This window comes from Rhea americana, unplaced genomic scaffold, assembly GCF_003343005.1.
Source record: "Rhea americana isolate MKP2758 unplaced genomic scaffold, rheAme1 scaffold_167, whole genome shotgun sequence".
In the NCBI taxonomy this organism is placed as follows: Eukaryota; Metazoa; Chordata; class Aves; order Rheiformes; family Rheidae; genus Rhea; species Rhea americana.
Genome location: NW_028185783.1, coordinates 512,779 through 534,531, shown reverse-complemented (window position 1 = coordinate 534,531; position 21,753 = coordinate 512,779). Strand labels below are relative to the sequence as shown.

At 38.0% G+C, this 21,753-nt stretch overlaps 1 protein-coding gene across 1 annotated transcript in view; it reads right to left on the bottom strand.

The window, feature by feature from the left end:
• MND1 (meiotic nuclear divisions 1) overlaps positions 1–21,753 on the bottom strand; it is a 45,757-nt gene that overhangs the window by 10,567 nt on the left and 13,437 nt on the right. The window contains exons 7-8 of the mRNA XM_085300672.1: positions 8,048–8,122; positions 4,978–5,092 (exon numbers count right to left, since the gene is read on the bottom strand). Coding sequence (XP_085156798.1) covers positions 4,978–5,092; positions 8,048–8,122 — 190 coding nt within the window. The remainder of the gene's footprint in view (positions 1–4,977; positions 5,093–8,047; positions 8,123–21,753) is intronic.

Sequence of the window (21,753 nt, the reverse complement as noted above, 5' to 3'; positions counted from 1 at the left end):
CTAGCATGTGCCTGAGATATAAAAACACATGTATGCATGCACTTACACATTCAGGATAGTTTCTCATCGCAGAGTGAAACTCAGTTTACTCTTAATTGGAGCATAGATCTTAGGCCAAATTCCCTGATCTGTCCAGAGGCCTTTTGACATTACAGCCTCTGGTAATCACCTTTCTATGAGCAAGCTTCTCCTCTACAACTAGTTGCTCTGTTGAAGCAAAAGCATGTGTTTTCAATAGCTAAACTGCAGACAAGCTTMCCTGATTTTCATAAGAAAAAGAAATGCTGAAGGGGTGAAAGGAGCAGAAATATTATTAAACTTTGAATGCCCTCTTGCTTGGCTACAGTTACCTGAGGAGCTTTAAGCATTAGCAATCAAGTATACATTTGTAATTCTACTCATTAGTACTCCGTTCCTTTTTCAATTTTAYTTAGCAAAGTTAAATTTTATGTTTATTTTTACTGTGTATAAAAATGACTGATTGCACAGAAGCACTTTTACTATATTTAGAAAAAAAAACAGGAATAAGGTTATGTTTAGCTTTTAATTCCATCTTATAACGTAGCTTTTGAACAGATAATTTGACAACCTTCCAAACGAATGTCGAACCACTCAAAAGACAGTGCAAGGAAGGAGRACAAGCAACAAAGATCTTAGCTTGATGCATTTAGTGGAGTAAATGTGTTTTTAGATTACAAGCACCCATCTCTACACATTCTGGTATTCTATGAATGTACATTTTCTGTTTCCAGTAGCATCCTCATCCAKATCTTCAGGGGATGAAAACTAATATATTAAGTATGCAATTCTAAGAAAGATGAGATTGTGTCAAAAAGGAGGGCCTGCTTTTAAACGTATTATTTTTTTTTATACGTACGTGTAGCAATAGTGTCTGGCTCACTCCAAACAAAACTCAATTTAACCCTGTAAGGCTAACATAAGTGTGGGTGGGGAGACTATTCTAACTTCATCAGAATGACTAATTTCTAATTGCACAGTTTTTGTTAATGGTATTGCTGCAGAAACCACAAAAAGCACAGCTTGTCTCTCAGATGCCAGGTGCATATTTCATGGTTGGCAGCTAGAAAACATCCTCTTAATTGCAAAATGAACATATTGGATCTAGAGGTGACTGAAAAAAATCCTCTCCRTAGGCTTGATTGACCTTTGTGGGATCTAGACTGAGCACAAAATTATTTGTAGACTTTCACTTTGCTAAGTGAATCACTRCATTTATAAAAATAGCTACTTAATAGTTTATTAACTGACAGCACTGACAAAAATCTGTAATTTAAATAAAGTCTAATCTTCGGAAAACATACTAGAAAGGTTATCACAAAAACTGCCAGAAACTCCATTAAACCATTTTGTAAATATCTGGCATTTTGGACAATTTTGAATAAAACTGATTCAACTCATTTTAAAGCCTTTCGATTAGTCAGGATYATCTAATCCTTCATTTTCTTCCCTATTGTCTCCTCTCTGGAAATAAGAACTGTATTAATAAAAAACACTCAGAAGAATTTAGATTTTAGTACAAAGTTTCGTAACTATAAATACATCTCTATACAGAACACATTTTCAAATTAATCTCAGTGAAACAGCTGGAGGATAATAGCTGGGTGCATTAAAAAACCCCAAACCCCCAAACCCATCAAATAACAGCTACACATAACCACAAAATTCAGTCAAATCAATATSATCTTTCAGCATTAAATATCAAGATATTAAGATGAATAAAGTGATACAACTCTGATCTATCATCTCATACTGTTTGTAATAATTCCTCACTGCAGTTTGTCATTCTTAACTTTTCTTTGTTTAGACAAATCAGAATTAGGCCTTCCTGAAGCATCTACAAAGCTTGTTTTCAGCACTGAAAAGAGACTTTCAAGTACATATTACGTAGAGCATGACATTTTCATGGTATTCAGTGAAGCCTAGATATCTTCTGAAATTTTATTTTTTTACACACTCATTTAAGTGTTATTTTTGGAAGAAATCTAATCATAAACTGGACTTGYAGTAATCCTTCTGTGATACTTTGGGATTCAGAAGGACAGTGGTCTAGATACTCATAGTTTGTCCAGCTGAATCACCTATGCTCCTAGCTACTGGGTGAGATTAAACAGAGAGAGCAGAAGGAAAAAGGTTAACACCAGAATTCCTACATTGTATGTGCTGCACTCAGCAATTTGCAGCGTTTTGAGAATAGGGTTTGTCCAGACATGTTCAGATTATTGTTTTAAAGTAGAAGTGGAAGACATAGCAGCTAACAGTAATTAGACATTCTAAAAACACACCAAATAAAACAAGAAAGCTGACAGGCTACGTTTAAAAGCCAGCCCCACAAACGTGAACACTTACACCACACCAAATACACTCACTTCAGTCAGTACCTGTTTCTGAGGTTACTCTCCTATGCACAGACACGAAGTAACCAAAACAGTGCTGTTGTGAAAAAAACAACCAAGTTTTGTTTAGACCCAAATATGTTTTAATATAGTGTAAATTAACATCTTTAATTAAAGAGGACAAGAAGTCTTAAATTCTAGATTTTTTTCAATCTTGCAGTTGACACTGAAAATGTTTAGCTGTTTCTGGTTACAAGCTGGCCAACAACTGAGAGCACAATCAATAATAATTTACATACTTAGGCTGCCAAACAAACCTATTAAATGAATTATCAAGAAAWTTTTTAGATCCCTATCAACTTTCCCTAGTGGGCAGAAAGAATTAAAATTATGCAGTGGGTTACTCTTGATATTATGTGGATTTTTTTTTTCTTGGCCATGCAAAAATTTGGATAAATTATTAACTACATAAAACTTACATTCCCTCGCTTTCTGTCCTCTAATAAACTGTAGAGGCAATCTGTCAGCCTCACCTGTATCCATCCCTGCATACAAGCATAATATGTCATAAAGAGCTTCTCCTGGAACAATAGGAAATCTCTTTTTTATCTCTAGTGTCTGCTTCCCCACAAGAATACCCTCCAAACTACAAAAATCTGCCTCAAAGTTGAGAGGGCTCAGTCCTGGGCCAACTGAAGCAGAACAGAGGGTATAAAATCCTAGTGTTTCTGCACTGACTTCTAACGACTGTGGTCAGTTTAACTGCCATTGAGGAAGGATTTTAACTATTTTTTACACTGAAAACATGACTTCCCACATCCTTTTTTTTTTTTTTTTTTTTTTTGCACTTCCTAGCATGCACTCTCTGGAACTACAGAAACTATAGAAACACCTTTTTTTTTTAATCCTGTAAAATTTCATTCGGCTTTGACAAAGAAATTAACTTGCAAAATTGACATTTCCATTTCATCATTTACCCAGGRCCAGCAAATTTAGACCGTGCAATAAATTGTAACAGATGAAACACACAACAGGATAGAAACAAATTAATCAAAGGTCAGGGACAAATCTTTTCCAAAACACCACACCTGTTTCCTCAGAAATCCTACAGGTATATGAGCAAGACTAACCTTGAAGGCCCATCCCTTCTTTGCAGAAGCTCATGCAAAGCTTCCCACARTCTTTAACAAATGAGAAGAGCTCCCCTCTGCCACACCTGGAGCAACTACCGATTACATTTCTTTCCTTTTCCCTCTTTACGGGCTATTAGCCTCTGTGCTAATGTGGTTAGCCCTGCTCTTCAAGCTGTGATTTGCCCCCTTGTGCCTAGTATTCAGCAAYGTGCTCACGGTGACTACTTCAAAAGAGAGGCCCCCTCAACTTATTCAGTGCACCCGTTGCTGTAAGGGTATCTCAGCAATTGAAGTACCTGGAACTATGAATTCCTCTGYTGTCAGTTTCTGCCCAAATTCATTCATTTTTACAGCTGGAATCAGCTGGAACACATCTGTTGCTTTTCCTCGGGAGAGCAATCAGTAAGGGATTTACAGGGGGGTAATCTCTGGTCTACAGTTTGCTTATTCTCTGGCATACCATCACATACATCCTTGTGGAAAGATAATGCAGCTGACAGAAAATTGTCATAGGCCCACAGAAAAAAGATTATCTGTCCAGTTTTGGGGTGTGTTGCAAGCTTYATTCATATTCTTGGCTTTCAGTACGGCTGCAGAACTGTGCACTTTTTTGTAAGAACAGTGACACAAAGATTTAGTCATATATCTTCTCAGAAAAGGGTCTGTGCCTGTTCCTTGTCAGTCTGTAATGGCATTTTGGCACTACAGTAATTGAATATGCACTGGTGCATGGGCAGCAACCTAACAGCCTAATAAATAAAACATGAAAGTTGAAGGAGAGAAAATTAAGGAAAATTTCATGCATGCTTTTCATTTTTCATGTAAAAGATCAGAATATTAAGTATGTTTCAGTGCCCTGTTCTCTATTTTTGTTGAAGTCACTCATTATTCCTTGGACCCCATTAGAATTAGAAACTCCAACTAAAAAACAGCATGTTAGAGAGAGTACAAACATTAAGTAAACAGTGTAGTACCATACTTACGTATAAATTAAAAATTAAGTGCCATTAATGAAATACTTGCATTCTAAATGGACAAGACAAAGAAASCAGAATGATATCAATTTTGCCAATAGGAAACCAAAGGTAAACAGGTGCCAGGAAGAAAAATATTGTGATCACAAGGGATGACTATAAAGACCTGGAGTGATTACTTTTCTTATACATCATGGGTTTTGGTATACTTAGAAGTTATAGAACTGGTAATATGGTTCTAGAAAGGGTAGTCCTGATATTAATTCCAATGCAGAGCATTTCAATTTAAATATTGTTTCCTCATTGCTCAGTTGTATGCATGTAAAAATCAATAAAAACCTCCTATAATATGACAAAACACAAAAAGAAATGGTCAGTGTACCTGTGTTGTATTGTTCACAGCTTTAAAAAGCAAAGTAGCTATTCTTTTGCTCATCTCTGTATTCCAGATTTTAAGCTAAAGCAGCGCAGGCATTATTTTATGTAAAAGTTCATTTTAAATAATATACAACTTACGCATTTCTTCAACCRCATCTGGATCACACTCTCTATATTTATCTATTTCTGCCTTTAGTCGCTCTTTTTTCTGCCGGAGAGCTGCAAGTTCCTCTATTAGAGCTGCACGTTCYGCCTGTGGGGTCAAAGCAAGTTGGGATATACATTAAAAACACCCCAAAGGAAACAACAGTAATTATTATAATACACAGAACATTTTGCAAAAAATAAAAAGATACAAATTTAAAAGCTATTTTCACTACTGCTTTCTGCCAGTGAACCAACTAAGCATTTTATGCACAAACAAAACTAAGTGACACTAGAAGATATCAAGTACAAACTGGAAGGGAAAAGAAAGACAGAAAGACGGACAGAAAGACGGACAGAAAGACGGACAGAAAGACGGACAGAAAGACGGACAGAAAGACGGACAGAAAGACGGACAGAAAGACGGACCAAAACAAAACAAAGAACAATTTTCTACAAAGTTTGAACTCAGTGTGGTTCAACAAACTCCGAATAGATTTCTTCATCGTTGGGCTTAAATGTTTTCATTGTTGGGCTTAAACGTTAAAGCATATTTAGGAGTACTAGTCTTGTAATTAGACAGCGTTACAGAAAAATCTAATATTCAAACTTCTAAATGTCTGGACACCAACTATATATGACTGCCCTTTAAATTATTTTTCTCCTCCTTTGTTCCACATCATTTAAGAGCAGCAGCCTCAAAATAAATTCAAATATTTAAGACATGGTAGTAATTAATYGACAAGAATCCACAGACACCCAACCCAACATGATCCCTTCATAGTGAACTCAGCACAGATTTCTCATTCAGCCATCCAACCACTAACTGGCTGAAATTTGGGATTACGAAATTTGGGATTYTCAAAGAACTCATGCTAGGCCACTAGCATGGCAGCCTAAAAATCCAGAGAGCATGAGTTTGTAAACCTTCCATTTCTTAGCCAATGGCAATCTCTAAGGCTACCTGAGGGTTTTTAAAAAGCTTCCATGTTCCCAACCCTTCAGCCAAGAGTCTGGATTCAACATATTCTGGAAATGCAGATTCCAAATCAAAGGCCTCCAAACTCTGCAGAGTGGAAGTTGGTTGCCCAGAGCTCTACACTATGAGCTGGACTTCTCAAGATTGGTATAAAATCTGGAACCAAAATGGTGGAAGTATCAGCCATAACAGGATTTCCAAGACCACTAGTTTCAGCTAACGAAGGCAAGCCACATGGTGGAGAAGCCCAAAGTCTCTATCTGTCCGTTTGGAAACTGGACAAGCACAGCTACATGAGAAACCTGCCTATGATTAACTGATTACAGACAAACACATAGAATCCAAAGTATCTGTTAGAAATGCTAACACTGGACACTTTCCTATAAAATTTCTTTCCATCTGAAAAATTCTTGCCAGCCTTGATTATGCACTTTTTTACTCAATGTAAAAGCCAGAAGTTTAGACTGACCATCTCAAAACTGATGAACAGTTTACAATACCTTATGAAATATTTCTAACTACATGTCACTTCATATGTCAAACATAAAGCCTAAATACTATAATATTATTTTGCAGTGTTAAYAGCTTTAGCATACAGAGAACACAAAGCTTACTTGGCTCCTTAGAGTAACAATTTAGAAACCTAAATCATAAATAAGCCCCCCCAATAAAAAAGGCCCCCAACATCTAAGTGTGCAGCTACTAGATTTGTCAGTTCAGCAACCAGTGGCAACCTTGGCACATACCAGTAGGTAGATCAAGTTTTAAGATATCTTTGAGGATAGGATTAGAGACCTTCTGGGCAGGCTAGACATCCACAAATCCATGGACCCGGATGGGATGCACCCACGGGTACTGAGGGAGCTGGTGGATGTTGTTGCCAGGCCGCTCTCCATCATCTTKGAAAAGTCATGGAGAACTGGAGAGGTGCCTGAGGACTGGAAGAAAGCCAGTGTCACTCCAGTCTTCTAAAAGGGCAAGAAGGAGGACCCAGGCAACCATAGGCCAGTTGGCCTCACCTCCATCCCTGGAAAGGTGATGGAACAGCTCATTCTGGATGTCATCTCCAGGCATATGGAGGAAAAGAGGGTGATCAGAGGTAGCCAGCATGGATTCACCAAAGGGAAATCCTGCTTAACCAATCTGCTAGCCTTCTCTGATGGAATGACTGGCTGGGTAGATGAGGGGAGAGCAGTGGACATTGTGTACCTGGACTTCAGCAAGGCTTTTGACACTGTCTCCCATAACATCCTCCTGGATAAGCTCWGGAAGTGTGGGTGAGATGAGTGGACAGTGAGGTGGATTGAGAATTGGCTGAAAGGCAGAGCTCAGAGAGTTGTTGTCAGTGGCGTGGAGTCCAGTTGGAGGAGGAAGATGATCAGAGGGCTGAAGCATCTGCCCTATGAGGAACGGCTGTGAGAGCTGGGCCTGTTTAGCCTGGGGAAGAGAAGACTGAGGGGGGATCTTATCAATGTGTATAAGTACCTGAAGGGAGGGTGTCAAGGGGACGGGGACAGACTCTTTTCAGTTGTCCCATGTGACAAGGCAAGAGGCRMTGGGCAGAAATTGAACCTCARGAAGTTCCGCCTGAACGTGAGGGGGAATTTCTTTACTGTGAGAGTGACGGAGCCCTGGATCACGTTGCCCAGAGAGGTGGTGGAGTCTCCTTCTCTGGAAATCTTCAAGGCCCCCCTGGATACAACCCTGTCTAACATGCTCTAGGTGACCCTGCTGAGCAGAGAGGTTGGACTAGATGATCTCCAGAGGTCCCTTCCAACCTTACTGATTCTATGATTCTAAATCTGAAAAAGGCAGCAAGGTTACCAAACTTCAAGCAGTTACACATTTTCACAGACAAACATTTTCATAGCCTTCAAGTAGCCATGTGGCAGTATTTTACACATTAGTGCATGATCAAGTCAGAAATAATCCAACTTTTGGATTTTTGTTTCACTACTTTTCCCTATTCTCATAATTGATACTTGGAAGTCCCAATAGCTTTCCAACAGCTACATTAATACTTGAAAACTCCCCACATCCATAAGCCCTGCTCCCTAGAAGGAGCCAATCTCAAAATCAACTTACAGTATCTTCACGTCCAATTTTGGATTTCTCAATGCTTTTTTGTAAAGACTCTTTTTTCTGACTGCTTTCAGCCAACTGTGAAAGGAAACAAAGAAGAAAGTCAAGCCATTTTAGTGCTAAATATATCTATAAAAGTACGTGCATGTGTGTGCGTGTGTATAAATATTGTTTAAACAAATAGGTGCATGTAAACTTTTATGAGTATAAATCTATAAATAACTCATGTAATAAAAATAAACACAAAACAAATACAAAAACCCAAGTTAAGTCTGAGCCTCTGCCCCACAGATCAGAATTACAGGAAATAAGTTACAGTCTAGGAAATTCTTATTCCCAYAGCACATAACTTTGTCATATACTGCACAGTCAGCACAGGACCCAACTCCTGTTTCACACCACAACCAGGYACCTATAGGCAAAGGCCTCCATGACATGGAGGCTTTGAGTAAGATGATTTCTTTTGGTCTGTGTCCATCTCTGTAATCTCTCCCTAGCTATTCAGTGGAAGCAGGGACAAAAGTCATAGCAGATCCACCTGCTCAGCTGCTGATCCTTCCCCAAGTCTGGTATGCCACTGGCAATTGCCCCAATCCTTTTGGCACTCCAGTGAATAGAGGTATCTAYAGCTAAAAGGCACGCAAAGCCCCAGTCCTCTTTTCTGGGCTGCGCTCACACTGCTGCACCATAAACTTCTCTTTTTTAGGTCTGATGTAGAGGAATCTCGCAGGGGAAGTCACATTTCACAGGTTTGGTGTGAATGCACTCTGCATTTTCCTGTCACTCCAGCAGGAATCACTTATCAGAGGAGATCTCTCTTCATTAACCTGCCACCCAGCATTATCAATCTTGAACCAAGCCCTTCCATTTCAGTTGGGAGTTTTCCAGAGACACTTTGGAAACCCTTAAGCTGAGCAGGATGTATGACTCACTCGCTATTCTTCAGGGACTGAATACTCAGWATTAGCCAAAATAATCTGAAATATTAAATTAGATGAATGAGAATGCAAAAAAAAAAATAAAATAAAATACAGTTTGGAAATCAGTTACTAAATTTGAAACCAATGCAAAAAGAAAAGAAAGAATAGCATTTATAAACTTAAAGGTAAAAAGAAACTTCATGCTGGATATGTATTAAATGGCAGCCCAATTGCTGTTTACTTGGTTTGGGGGTTCCCTTAATACCCTAATTTTTCAAAACTACTACTTCTTTCTAGGTGAGGAGGTGTTTATGCATGTATGAGTGTACAAATAGCCAAATTCCTTTCAAAAGGAACATTTTTTTTCCCTCAATTTATATAGGAATTACACTAACAGTAAGGCATATATGATTTGGGGAAAATATATCCAGCTGTTTACTCRTTGCTCTCAGTAAAAGTAACCACAGAGGCAGTGTGGGTTTCAGTATGTGGCTTGAAATACACCAACATTTTAATTTTGGTGGACAGTTAAACAGTATTCTTTCTGAGTTTTTCCACTAAATTCTTATAAAATTAAGTGTGCTAGTGCTCGTATTATGCCTCACTAAACTGAAGTCTACAGTTCAGAAGAGGACAAGCAATTAGGCTGTAGCTTGCATTTTATGAAGACCAAAGAAGAAAAACACTACAGCACAGACCATTCAGTACCTCTGAACAAAGAGTCTTTGCTGGAACAAAACTCATAGAAGGGAAGCCAGGGAGCTTGTTTAGGTGCACACACCACACGTGCAAAGGGGAAGACAACGCTGTGTAGAACAGAGCGACCATGAAGTTGTATGAATATGAAAAACAGCACAAGTGACTTTAGGAACATTTCTGTATTCTCTAACTTGAAAGCACAAAAGGACCTTACAAGCAGTTGCAATAAAATAATAAGAGCTGGCTTCCAGGTTGGGAGAATGCTTCCCAGTACACTATCTTATTATTTTCTTGGCCTTCTTGAGTCTCTATATTCTACAGTATTTAATCWTGAAAGAGGCAGTAATGACAAACACTGAGATCTATGGAAACTTCCTTGCCAAGACTAGATTTTGACCTACATAGCATGCCACAAGGTTAGAAGTTCTTCCTTTGTCTAGAAGCAGTGATTATTTTCATACAATTTTATTCAGGATTTTTGCTTTCTGCTTGCTCTCAAAGATTTTAATTTTTGGTGTCTTTTTTTAATTCTAAATTCACGATCATGAATTTAAAAGGTTCTCCTTTTTACAAAGAACAAAAACAAAAAAACCCTACACAATTTACAGCTCCTTGTGTATTTTTCAGAAGTCGCACTGGGTATTCCAAAGACAAGAAGAAATGAGACGAAGATAATGGAAAGAATAGCAGAAGGAGAGGAAAAGATATTTAAGAAAACCAACATAGGATGAAAACCGAAAGGGTAAAGGAATGGATGACCATAGTTCAAGCAAGGAATCTGAGACTGGCAGAAGCAGGAAGGCTTGAATGAAGAGGTGGGAACACAGCTGAAAATAAATGTACATGACAGAAGGAAAGACAGTTAGCAAGGAGTCAGATGGAAGAAGAATGAAGTCTGATACAAAACATAACAGCGCTAACAGCAAACAGCAGATGACACGTAAAGGAAAAAAGACCTATAGAATTTGCATGCATGGCATCATAGTTATGATAGCAGAAGATCACATCTGGCCAAACAGTGACTCACCTTCCCACTCACTGGCTATAGGAAAGCCTGATAGTAAATGAGTATGGTAGCAGATGGAAGATTTTAATTCTTTGAGCAATCTTGGGCCATTTTTCAAGAGAACTGGCAAATAATACCTCAAGGAACTTTAACTATCCTGAGAGAAATCTGACTTCTGCCAATAACTGTGGGATTGATCAGGAGAAAAAGCTACTTACTGCCTCCCGTTCATATTTCTTAAGAGAGATGTCTGGTCTGCCACATGAACAACCTTCTGCCACAAGTATAACTGATCAGACATGTCAGATGGGGAGAACAAGGACACACAGAGATGCTCTGCTGTACTACAAAATTCCTTGTCTCCAGTCAGTCTGCTCAAACAGAGCACCTCAGAATCAGCACATCATCAAGGCAAGGTGCAAGAAACCAGGAAAAATGCTGTATAGCATAAAGCTATATAGAGGAGAGGAGGGAGACTAAATAATTAAAACAAAAACAAAACAACACAAAAAAAATAAAAGAATTTCCTCCTAAGAGTATTTCCAGTGTTTGCAAAACATAACAAGACAACAGATTTATCAGTAACTAGCATCTATAAAACAGAAGAGTTGGGAAACAAATCCTTTCATTTTACAGACCCCTAYAGTCAATTGACAGACTACTGGCCTAGCCTAGACACTAATTCAATCTAAAGTCCCCCAAAGGGATGTTCATACTCACTTTGCAAAGGTCYTGTAATGTTCAGCCATACAACGGTGGAGCAGTTTGTGTGTGTTAAGTGCTACATGCTGCTGATAACCATCAGTTCCACCACAGGCCCTCTGGTCTGCTTTGTATCAAAGGATGCCAAGTGGATGTACACAGGTTATTTATAACGTATTATGCAAGCATTATTAGTAGAGTCCCACTTTGGTAAGACAGTGATGCACATTTGGAAGAGGAATGTTCGTATTTYAACCCTGACATAAAACAGTCACAGATTTCAATTAGATATCCTTTTCTTTTCCTTCTCAAAATCTGCCTGATACTGTTCTCTACAGCACTCTGCACYATTGGTTTCCTACTCTCCAGTTAAAGTTTTTGTTGGCTGTATTCCTTCTGGTTTCTCATTCTCAGCCGCTCTAACCACCAACACACCACCAAACATGCAGCTTGTCTTCCTGCATATTAAAATATCTGCAAACCTGGCGTAAGCAATGCAAACCCGGACCCTAGTGTGTACACTGGACAAGAATCAAACCAAGCTCTCATACACTAACCACCAAGAGCATTCAGAGCTGTTATCCCATTGTCATTATGCTCTTAAAGACAGATATCATATGCTCAGTTTGCTTGAACATTTTGGCTGAAAGAATAAAAAAGTATTAAAAACTACAGCTATTATGAGCGCCATTCTCTGTGGCACTACAGAAGAATTCCAGATATCCATTTTTAATCATTCATAACTTTGTGAAATTATTTACTTTGGGTTTGAAGCTCTCCATGCTTTGTTTCAGGCCACAGGCAAGGGTCTGTTTGCTTTTATCTTGAACACAAGCAATTCAACAGTTGTAGGGTGATATTCTCAGTATATTGACATACTGCTTTCCTATGTTAAATCTAATTGACCGCTGAAAAAARTAAGATGCATTTGACAGAAGATACAGAGAAGTATTTTAAAGCATTTTCCTTGATTTTACAGAAAAATTTAAAAATTGAAGCTAGAAAAATRACAAATAAAATACATACAGTAAAAATACAAAGATTATTAATCAAAGAACAACCCAAAAAACTTTGAAAACAGATCTACTGTGCTAAAAGGAAGGAACAGAACTCTGTTAAAATAAACCACTGAGTAAATACCATTGAGTAAAATGATAAAACTGTTAAAAAAGCAACAAATTTACATCAATGTGCAGAACTGGTTTGTAATGTAATGTAAATACAAAATAAACATACAGCTTCTTTTACAGACAGTCACAAGTGCCTACTTGCAGGACATCCAAATACAGTGAAGTTACATTCCAGCTAACTAATTATGCTACTAATAGGCTCGCAGCGGAAGCAGCACACRCACACCTTTCACATAGTCCCACTTCATGTGCATCCCATCCAAGCAGTGAGCTGAGCAAAGGAGAAACAGGTCCCTACCTGAAGCCTGGAAGGACTTTATGTGCTTTTAGTGGAACACAGGCAAAGAAAAACACTCACTTGCTACACAAATAGATTTAAAAGAAAACCTCAAAGTCTGTGAAAGGAAAAGAAATAGGTAATGTCTTACCCAGAAAGTCATTACGAGTCACTTGAGCAATATGAAATAAGGAATGATGTTTGCTGGGATTTTGAAGGAGTATGGGGGAAGCAACTGGGAGACAGGACGGAGTTGAAGAAATACAGGCCAGAACAAGAGGAGAGAAATACACAAACAGTATAGAAGAACTTCTTTTACCCCAAAAAGTGAAAAACAGACAGTAAGATTTTTACAGAAAGGGAACACCATAAAAGGGATAAGCAGCAGACTGCAGAAAATAAAGAAGAGAGAGTTAGAGCCCACCACATATCTGTACTCACAGATTTTTTTTCTTAAATACTACATTATAGGTATACTGGAGCAATGTTCAAGAAAAGAACTCTCTTTTCACATAGTGCAAATTTTATCAGAAGAGATTAGTTAATTTTTAATGGTTTTAATGCAATCTTTGAAAGAATCAGATCAAAAACTTGGGAGATAGTGGGTAATTTGCTAGGGAAAAAGATGACTCCAAATACAAAAAATGAGCTTTATTTGCTATTGAAAATGAAAGGCTGGTAAATTGATGCTTTTAACTGAATTATACTTGTTCCAAAATATCATGCAATTATTTCTGCCAGTGTTCAAGTTGTATCTTTTAAAAGAACTATTAGAGAAGTAATGAGAGAGTTTTTTTTTTAATTTTAATTTGTAACTTTTGTCAATGATAAAAAAAAAAATATCCAAACTTGAGCTAAGTGCAGATTTTTTTTCAAGGAACTCAGTGGACACATATGTAACTCTTCATACAATCATCCTATGAATGACTAGCAAGATTCTGAAAAAAAAAATTCTAAAGTTAGATGTCTACACTCATAAATAGTATTTACATGTTTTGCACATATGTGAATAATAGGGAATTACTTGCCCCTCCCACAAACACGATCACYCTCACGATACTAACTGCATTCCAATCACTGGAACGAAAATAAATGTTTTTAATTTTTCCAGTAACCACATTCTGTGTTTCAAAATTAAATTTAGGCCTACAGTCCTGATCTCTTTAGCATGCTAATACATTACAGCAAGACAGAAATATCACACAGTAGATTAGGCATGGCCCTGTTCTCCAAAACTCACTTTGAGTATTAGACATGTCCTCTGTCCTGTAATTCTTTTTGAAAAAAGAAAAGAGAATATGCTCAGAATGCAGAAGAAAGAAATGAGGAATTCATATGCTATAGGAACTTCCATGCAGCCGTGTACAAATCTTTTATTGTTCTCCAGTTCTTTTAAAAATTACATATATAGTAAGCCTTTCTACTTACATTAAAAAATAGGTTTTAACTCAGTTATTTTCCCCTTTTATTGTACGTCACAATTGTTAAAGTTTACTTAGAGAAGATGTTCTGCAGTAAGCTTTTGTTTTTTGCACAATTCACTTGCAGTACCTTTTGGTAAGTACWAGTTATGCAACAGAAAATAACAACCCCAGGCCAACCTCTTTAATAGACAAAAGGTGAAAGAAATAGTTGTGCAGGCTCAATAAAAGAACTGAATTTCTCTGGCTGCTTTCAGAGTTGGTATAATTGGCAYGACCTGAGGGACAGATGGCTGCCTACTCAGATACCAAGTATGCCAAATCAACCTGGAGAGGAGGGGGAAGGCGGAAGGCAAAAAGGCCTCATTCTTCAATCCTCCTTTACAAATGCAAGCAATCCAAAAGCAAAAGCTGAAAGAGCCAAAAGGCATCCACGTAACCAACAAAATTACAGAAGAGTTTACTATTAGGACAAGAAGGATGCTTGCTGCTCTGTGCTGCTGTATTTACTAAAACTACGGAGTCTAAGGTCACAATTACATACTACTTTTCTGAAATAAGATATACTGTATTATTTGAATGACAAGATTTTAAGGTGAATGTCAAAGTTCAAATTAAGTAAGACTACAACACACCATCTCCAGCAAATCTAGCTTTGAAAGGTAGTATTGCCTTATCCTCCAGCTGGAAGCAGTGACAAACTTGCAGGTTTGCCAGCTGGCACAGGGCATCTCCTAAGCGTTAGCTTTCAGCACGATGGTGGTTTCTGCTAATATTCAGGGACTCACATCTGCCACACCTACTGTGGGCCATGGGTGGACACGCAGGGCAAAGTGCTGCATCCGCACCATGTCTGACAGAGGTTTGGAGGTTAACATCTCGTGTTTTTTCCCCAATTTCTTTGCATTCAGCTCAGTAGTTGCATTAAAATGTCAGGGGTCAGTAATGCATTTCAGCCAGCTGCCAGTATGCAAGCCATATACTCTGAAAAGTAAACCAAGAGATGCCATTACCTAAAAAGATTTACAGTTTCACAGAAAAAACACTGTTAGGAAAAGCTATTATTTTTCCTGCATATTACCAGCACGAATATAACTACCAGGACACAGTAACAGCATGTCCGTTTTAACAAAGCAGGATTCTTCCTTCAAGTCTAGTTTATAATTCTGACCGTAACTACAGAGGCAAGCTAAAAAAAAAAAAAAAAAMACACACACACACACACAAACCCACCCCCACACAACCCCTGCTCTTAAATCAAGCCAGTTTTAGCTTATGCTCATCAAGAGGTCAGGAAAGGAAAACTGCATTTCACAATTGCCATTAATCTAGTTACATATTAACAGCTAGTAAAAGTGAAAGCATGAAATTCTACTAATGAACACAGAATTAGGAGGTTGTTTAATTCTAACAGAAGCCTCCAGAGCACCATATTTTTAGAAGTCTGCCATGACAGCAGTAACTAAGCATTCCCTGCAGAGCTTTGCAGCATGCTATTAAACATAATTCCAGAAGGCTTTAATGAGTTACAGCATTAGAAGACTATTCTCTGCTTGACATTTTAGGACTTACTAAATTCAGAATCATATCAGGACATTAACATTTAAAAAATGCAATATGCAAAGAGGTAACAAAAAACCTGCACTKCTTCAAATAAAAACATTTTTAGCATTTTCCAGGAGACTGATCCAGGGAAGAACTTTTACAGGATCAACAACCATAGATATCATCAACATTCAGAACATTTTAGTGACACAAGTTCTCAGCCTCTTACTTTTAGAGTACTTCCTACTGCTGCAACTCCCACTGGGTGGTATGAAGCAAGTTAGCCAGACACATTATACCAGCTCCACAGTTGGCCATTTCTTTATGTGTCTAGTCTTTTATTTCAAAGAAAATGCATAGGTCTGTGAAGGCCTGCAGGCTGAAAATAAGGAGGAGTCACTCTAATTGCCTCTGTTGGGAGAGTCATTACTATTTAAAAAGAAAAAAAAAGAAARAGAGAGAGACAGAGGGAATGGAATCACTCAGCAGGACTGGGACTGCTGATTATCAAAACAGCCAGGCCAATCCAAGGAAGAAGAATATAAAAGAGTTAAAAGCTAGATTAGATACCCTCTAAACTGAAGGAAAAAGAACCCCAGCATGGATATGGGAAGACTACTGTAACTGCTTAGTCAACACACTAAAATTCTACATAGCTATTATAAATTGCGCGTTAAAGAGATACCTCCTCAGCAATTAGACTCTCTTCATGGAAGGGGACAAATTAGTGTCTTTTCCCTCAATCTAATAAAACTAAATTGCATATATATTAGAGAAAAAAAAATCCTAAATAAAAAACTCTTAGTATTAGCTGCAGAAGTACTGATGAACACCTCTGGCTTTAGAGGACAATTCTTTAACTATGCTACATAAAATTCTCAACATGTATAAAATTCTTATAAAAAAATACAGTCCTAAGCTTTTTGAAAAGTCATTTCGGCAAAGCTTAATATAATGACAAAGCTTAAGATTTGTGCATGTAAAATCTGTGCTTTGTGAACACATCCTTTATGGTCAATAAATGGAAAAAAATATTTTTAAAAACATACTGAGTACTTAATTACCAGAGCTATTCAGTTGATCATAATGTGAAAATTCTGTTCCCAACAAATAAGCAGACTGCTCTTGATGCATTAGGCCAGGTTCCAGAAGTACTGCACCGGTCCCTCCAGGGATACGCAAACTGCTTCAAAATGAGATGCAGTCCTGCACTACGGCACTACTTACCCCTGCTATTAGCATTACTGGACATCCCTCCCTGCTGGTGACAGTGGGATTCACATCACTGATGCTGCCATCAGGAGAAAAAGCAGCAAGACCCACAAATCAAAGCCATTTGCAGGGCACTCTGCCCACCTCACAACTCTATTTCAATATTAAATGTCAAACGCACCAGCCATGTACTGTACTGTAGTGTGACACTGCCCCAAAGCAGCGCACGAAGATTACTTCACAGCGTCAGCTCTGATGGGCTTTTCCTGGCTTATTCAAAGTGCCATCCAGTGCACAAATCTTTCTGGGATCACCAGCAACATCACGCAGCCCCARGCACCATCAGGTCTGTTACCTCTCATTGAACATGTGTCATGCCACAGAGCTGCAGCTCTGTTCAGTACCAATTACCTTAAACCAACCATATTGGATCTCTCATAATGAGCAATCAATCCCAGACCTGCGTGTGAATACCTGACAACTCAGTGAGTCAACTRGATCAAGGAGGAGGCTGCTCAGACTGAAGGAACGTGGACAGCAGCAGTTGCTTTTGCTTCAGTCATTGGTCTCAAGCAGTCTCTGTTCTGCAACTTTCCATGTAGTATCTCAGCCACAGTATTTTAGGAGGAAAACACTATCTGTCCAAAGGGATACCAATAAATCAAGCTGCAGCTTGAAAGAACTATCTGGTGCTTAAAACTCAAGATATGCTAGATGTATTCTGTACAAATAAGGTCTGCTCTTTTTAGTTAAGATGTCAAATATCCAGGAAGCTTCAAGCCAGATTACTCACCAATATGATTACTTTTTCCATTAACTATTTTCAAACAACATGCATTCCTAATAAAAGCATTTCCTAATATAGCATTCCTTAAGGTTTGAAGTCTTTCTTTTCCCCTCCCTCCCCCCCTTTTTTTTTTACAGAAATCCTTTCACTTTTCACATTTCAATGTTCATAACTACAATCAATTTGGTATACATGAAATCATTGCATTTCAAGAAGTTCATTTCTAGAAGACTCTTTTTTTCTTTTCTTTTTTTTTTTTTTTTTTAAATAGCTGCCAAAAGTGAGTTAGGTCTACTGACTTCTAAATTCCTCCCCAGGCTCAATATATGAGTCATGGGAAGTGAAAATCCCTCCTTTTACCAACCCTAGGACAGGGATTTAAGGAATGAAACATCAACTAATCCCTTCCATCTTAACTCATACTGGCCCAATGTAAGGCTTAGTGGGAGAAAAAAAAATGTCAGAAATTCTTCCCAAGTTTCTGTTATTCAGCTGTTTCTTGAAGGGAGCATAGGTTACTGCAGAAGAAGTACATCCTGTACCCTTCTCTCAGAAGAGTCTGTTTAATGTTTGTCACAGTAAAAGATGACACCTACTGGGTCTCAATCTCAGAWGCAAGGGCAGCACTAGTACTGTCTGCTGTTAAATCTTCTCTTGCAGAGCTTAAGAATACAGTTGAATAACCTGCAAAAAGTGATGTCGCAGGAAATGGAGATAATGTGCAACAATTAATAATAAAACAGAAAAATGAACTGAACAGTGAATTGTGTCCCAAACCAGATTAGGGAAATTAAGTTAACTGGTTACTTCCCCAAACTACTGAATTACAGTACTTACAGTATTGTCAATAGTGACACTATATGGCAACAGTGAAGTATTATTTTCAAGATGACACTATCTCCTTAAGACCTCCTTTGAAGATCTTGGTATTTCGAGTCCCTATCTGTTAAAAATACAATATTAACGTTGTGASAATCCTCTGCGACCTTGGGGTTCAGGCACATATCCCAGTCATACTGAATGACAGAGTCTTTAACGTCACCAAACATGACAGAAAGATGCTTCTGCCTCCCTTAAGCGCTATAGTGTCCGCACTAAAYCTGTCCTGTGCGACTCACGCAGCCACCCCCTCAGTTAACGCTGGCTAAGACGAACAACAYGCTTTGAGAAACGGGCACTTACTATGGTTTCTGCAGGTCCTGGTCTGTAGACCTGCCAATCCCTTGGGTGGGAAAAGACCTCATTGTCATTCAGCTACTTTAAAATCATCTTTAATTCAAGCCACAGTAAAGCAAAATGCAAGCAAGCTTTTATTTACCTTATCTAAAACAGACAATAGAGTTATGAATATTTTACCAAAGTCACAGATGAAGAAATGAAGAAAACCTAAGCTGAATCTGTTTACAGGAAGGCTACATCAGAAAGGTCACTCTTTCCCTCACTCAGCTGACATGCCATTTCCTTCCTTCCAACCAGTTGTCAGGGTTTTAGGCTGCGTTTATGCCCTCTCTTCTTCAGCAAATAGCATCTTTCAAATTCACATGCATTCTGTAGCAATACATACATCACAACAACCCCAAAATTGTATACAACTAATATATAGTGAGCTAACTGTATATAATTAATTGAATGTAATATATATAATTGCATATAATATATAGGGGTTAATTGCATATAACATTACTAGCTCTTGACTRAGACTGAACGTGACTCATTAAAATGCTGGAGCAACTGATATCCAGTTTCCTCATTTTATGCATGCTATGAAATCAATAAGGGGCAGCAGAATAATCAATAAAAGATGGCTCTTCCTGCTTACACTGCATATGTGGAATTCTTTGTTAGTTTAATAAAGGCCTTGAGCTTCCAATATTATTATATCAAGAATAAACAACTTATTTTGTCACAATATAATTGAACAGCTCTAATTCAAAACTATGGAAATCGACTGCCAGGAAAATTTGATAGAGAATAAAACCACATCCTTTCACTTATTCTTATGAAAGAAAAAAAAATCCATCTGAGTAAAGTTTCCACAGTTACCTCAACAAAGGTGAAGTTCCATTAAAAATCTCTCCAGTAATAAAGCTTGTTTAAACAGTATACCTCAATCTGCACCACTGCTCTAATTCCACCATCCCATAGCTGTACTGATGCAACTATAAATCTGTCCTGCAAAACAATTTGCAAACAAACTTCCAACATCTTATTTTTCCAGTAATCCAATTCACAAGTGCATAAGCATAACCAAGAGGTCAAGCAAATGCATCTGGCAGAAGGCAGAGACCTTTAAAGCCAGCCATGCCCCTGCAAGACAAATCTACACAATATCCATAGAAATCTACTTAACAATTCTTTCTCTRTGGGCTTCTGTAGAAAAGAAACTGCAGCAGAAACTACACAAGTAAAGATGCTTGCTGTTGCTGCTTTTCAGAAAAACGGGAAGAAATACAAAGAGTCACCCTGGGTTAGATAGCAGCACTGAAATCCTAAAGCTAATGAAATCAGCACATGATTTGCTGTGTATGGTAGTTCACTATTTCACACCTCCACCCTCCAAGCACCTCCCCATAAAAACAAACTGGGGGGAAAAAAAAGCTATGTCAACAGAAATAAAATTATTTCAAGTATTTTTTTTTTTGAATTGCCGTATCTCTTCCCAAGGGGATGAAAACATATACCACAACACACAGCTGACATCATAAATCCTTCCTGAAAAATAACTATGGTATACACAACTACAGCAAGGTATAGCTTTAAATATCCAGAAAAAAATGGCTTGCTCTTTCGTATGAATAGTAAGCCAGGCTCCCTGTCTGTTGGGTCTCTGACAAAGTTGAGGTGTGGCTTAATAATCACAGAAAAAGCTGAAACAAAAGTTCAGATTTCAAGAAGAATTCCTAAACCAGCCTACCCAGGAGCACAAGCTGKGTAAGAAACTGAGAGCAGTTACACTACAAGCACCTTAGGTAAAACATTATAAAGCACCGAGGCACACAGGCAAAAGGCCCCTTTGCAGGCCCAGCTCGTCAAACCCAAGCCTCAGCTCCATGAATTAAGGGGAGAGTTCACATTATGGAGAAGTTTGTTCTGTTCTTCCACATTATTTTCAAATGTTTCATTTCAACATCTGGGGTCACCTTTTCCTTAACTATTTTCTCATGCCTTTTGCAAACAAAAATCTTGCCTATGGTTAAAAAGCCTTGGTCAAAATATGAACTGCTAGAWTTTTAAACTTTTGTTTTAAGTACAGACGTTCGATTCTGTTTTTCAACTGCTGAAGAAGGAGACCAGCTCATGCAGTTTACAAGTGATCTGGGTAAGCATGTCACACAGCTTGCTACAGGCTGCGTACAGGAATGATCAAAAACAGGCAACGTGCAACAGCAGCGGTACAATAGCTTACTCTTTCCCTCTGCTTTACATGTTCTGACAGAAAGTTTTGTGATATTTGCTGACTGGATTTAGAAACCATCAAGAAAATGTGTAAGCATTCACATAAAGAATACAAACACTGCATACAGCTAACGTCAACTCATAACCATGTGAAAAATGTTCAGCAAGCTATTCATTTGAAAATTGCACCTTGCTGCTGGGCCAGCAAAAAAGTCAGTCTTGACTAGTGAAAATCTTTCTTCCTGAAATGCTGTAACACTTCATTCACATTAGAAATGCAAAGTAACGAATACAGTATTTTTAAGGACTCTTAACATGATCTAAAAAGAGCTCTTCTAACAGTAAGCCCAAATGTTGGGAGTAGGACTTGGTTTGCAAACAGAGGTCTGGTAACAAACCTTTTTTCTTTCAAATGCAACAGTTTTAGTAGTACAAAACTGCTTATATCAGCACAGTTTATTCCTACAGAGAAATAAATATGAACCAACATTATAACACAGTAACTGCATGCCTATTATAATACCAAAATAATATATGGTATTATGCTTAATAATGTAAAAGTACTTTTAAAGCAGTACAACATAAGTTTGTAGACAACCCCTGGATACTGGTGG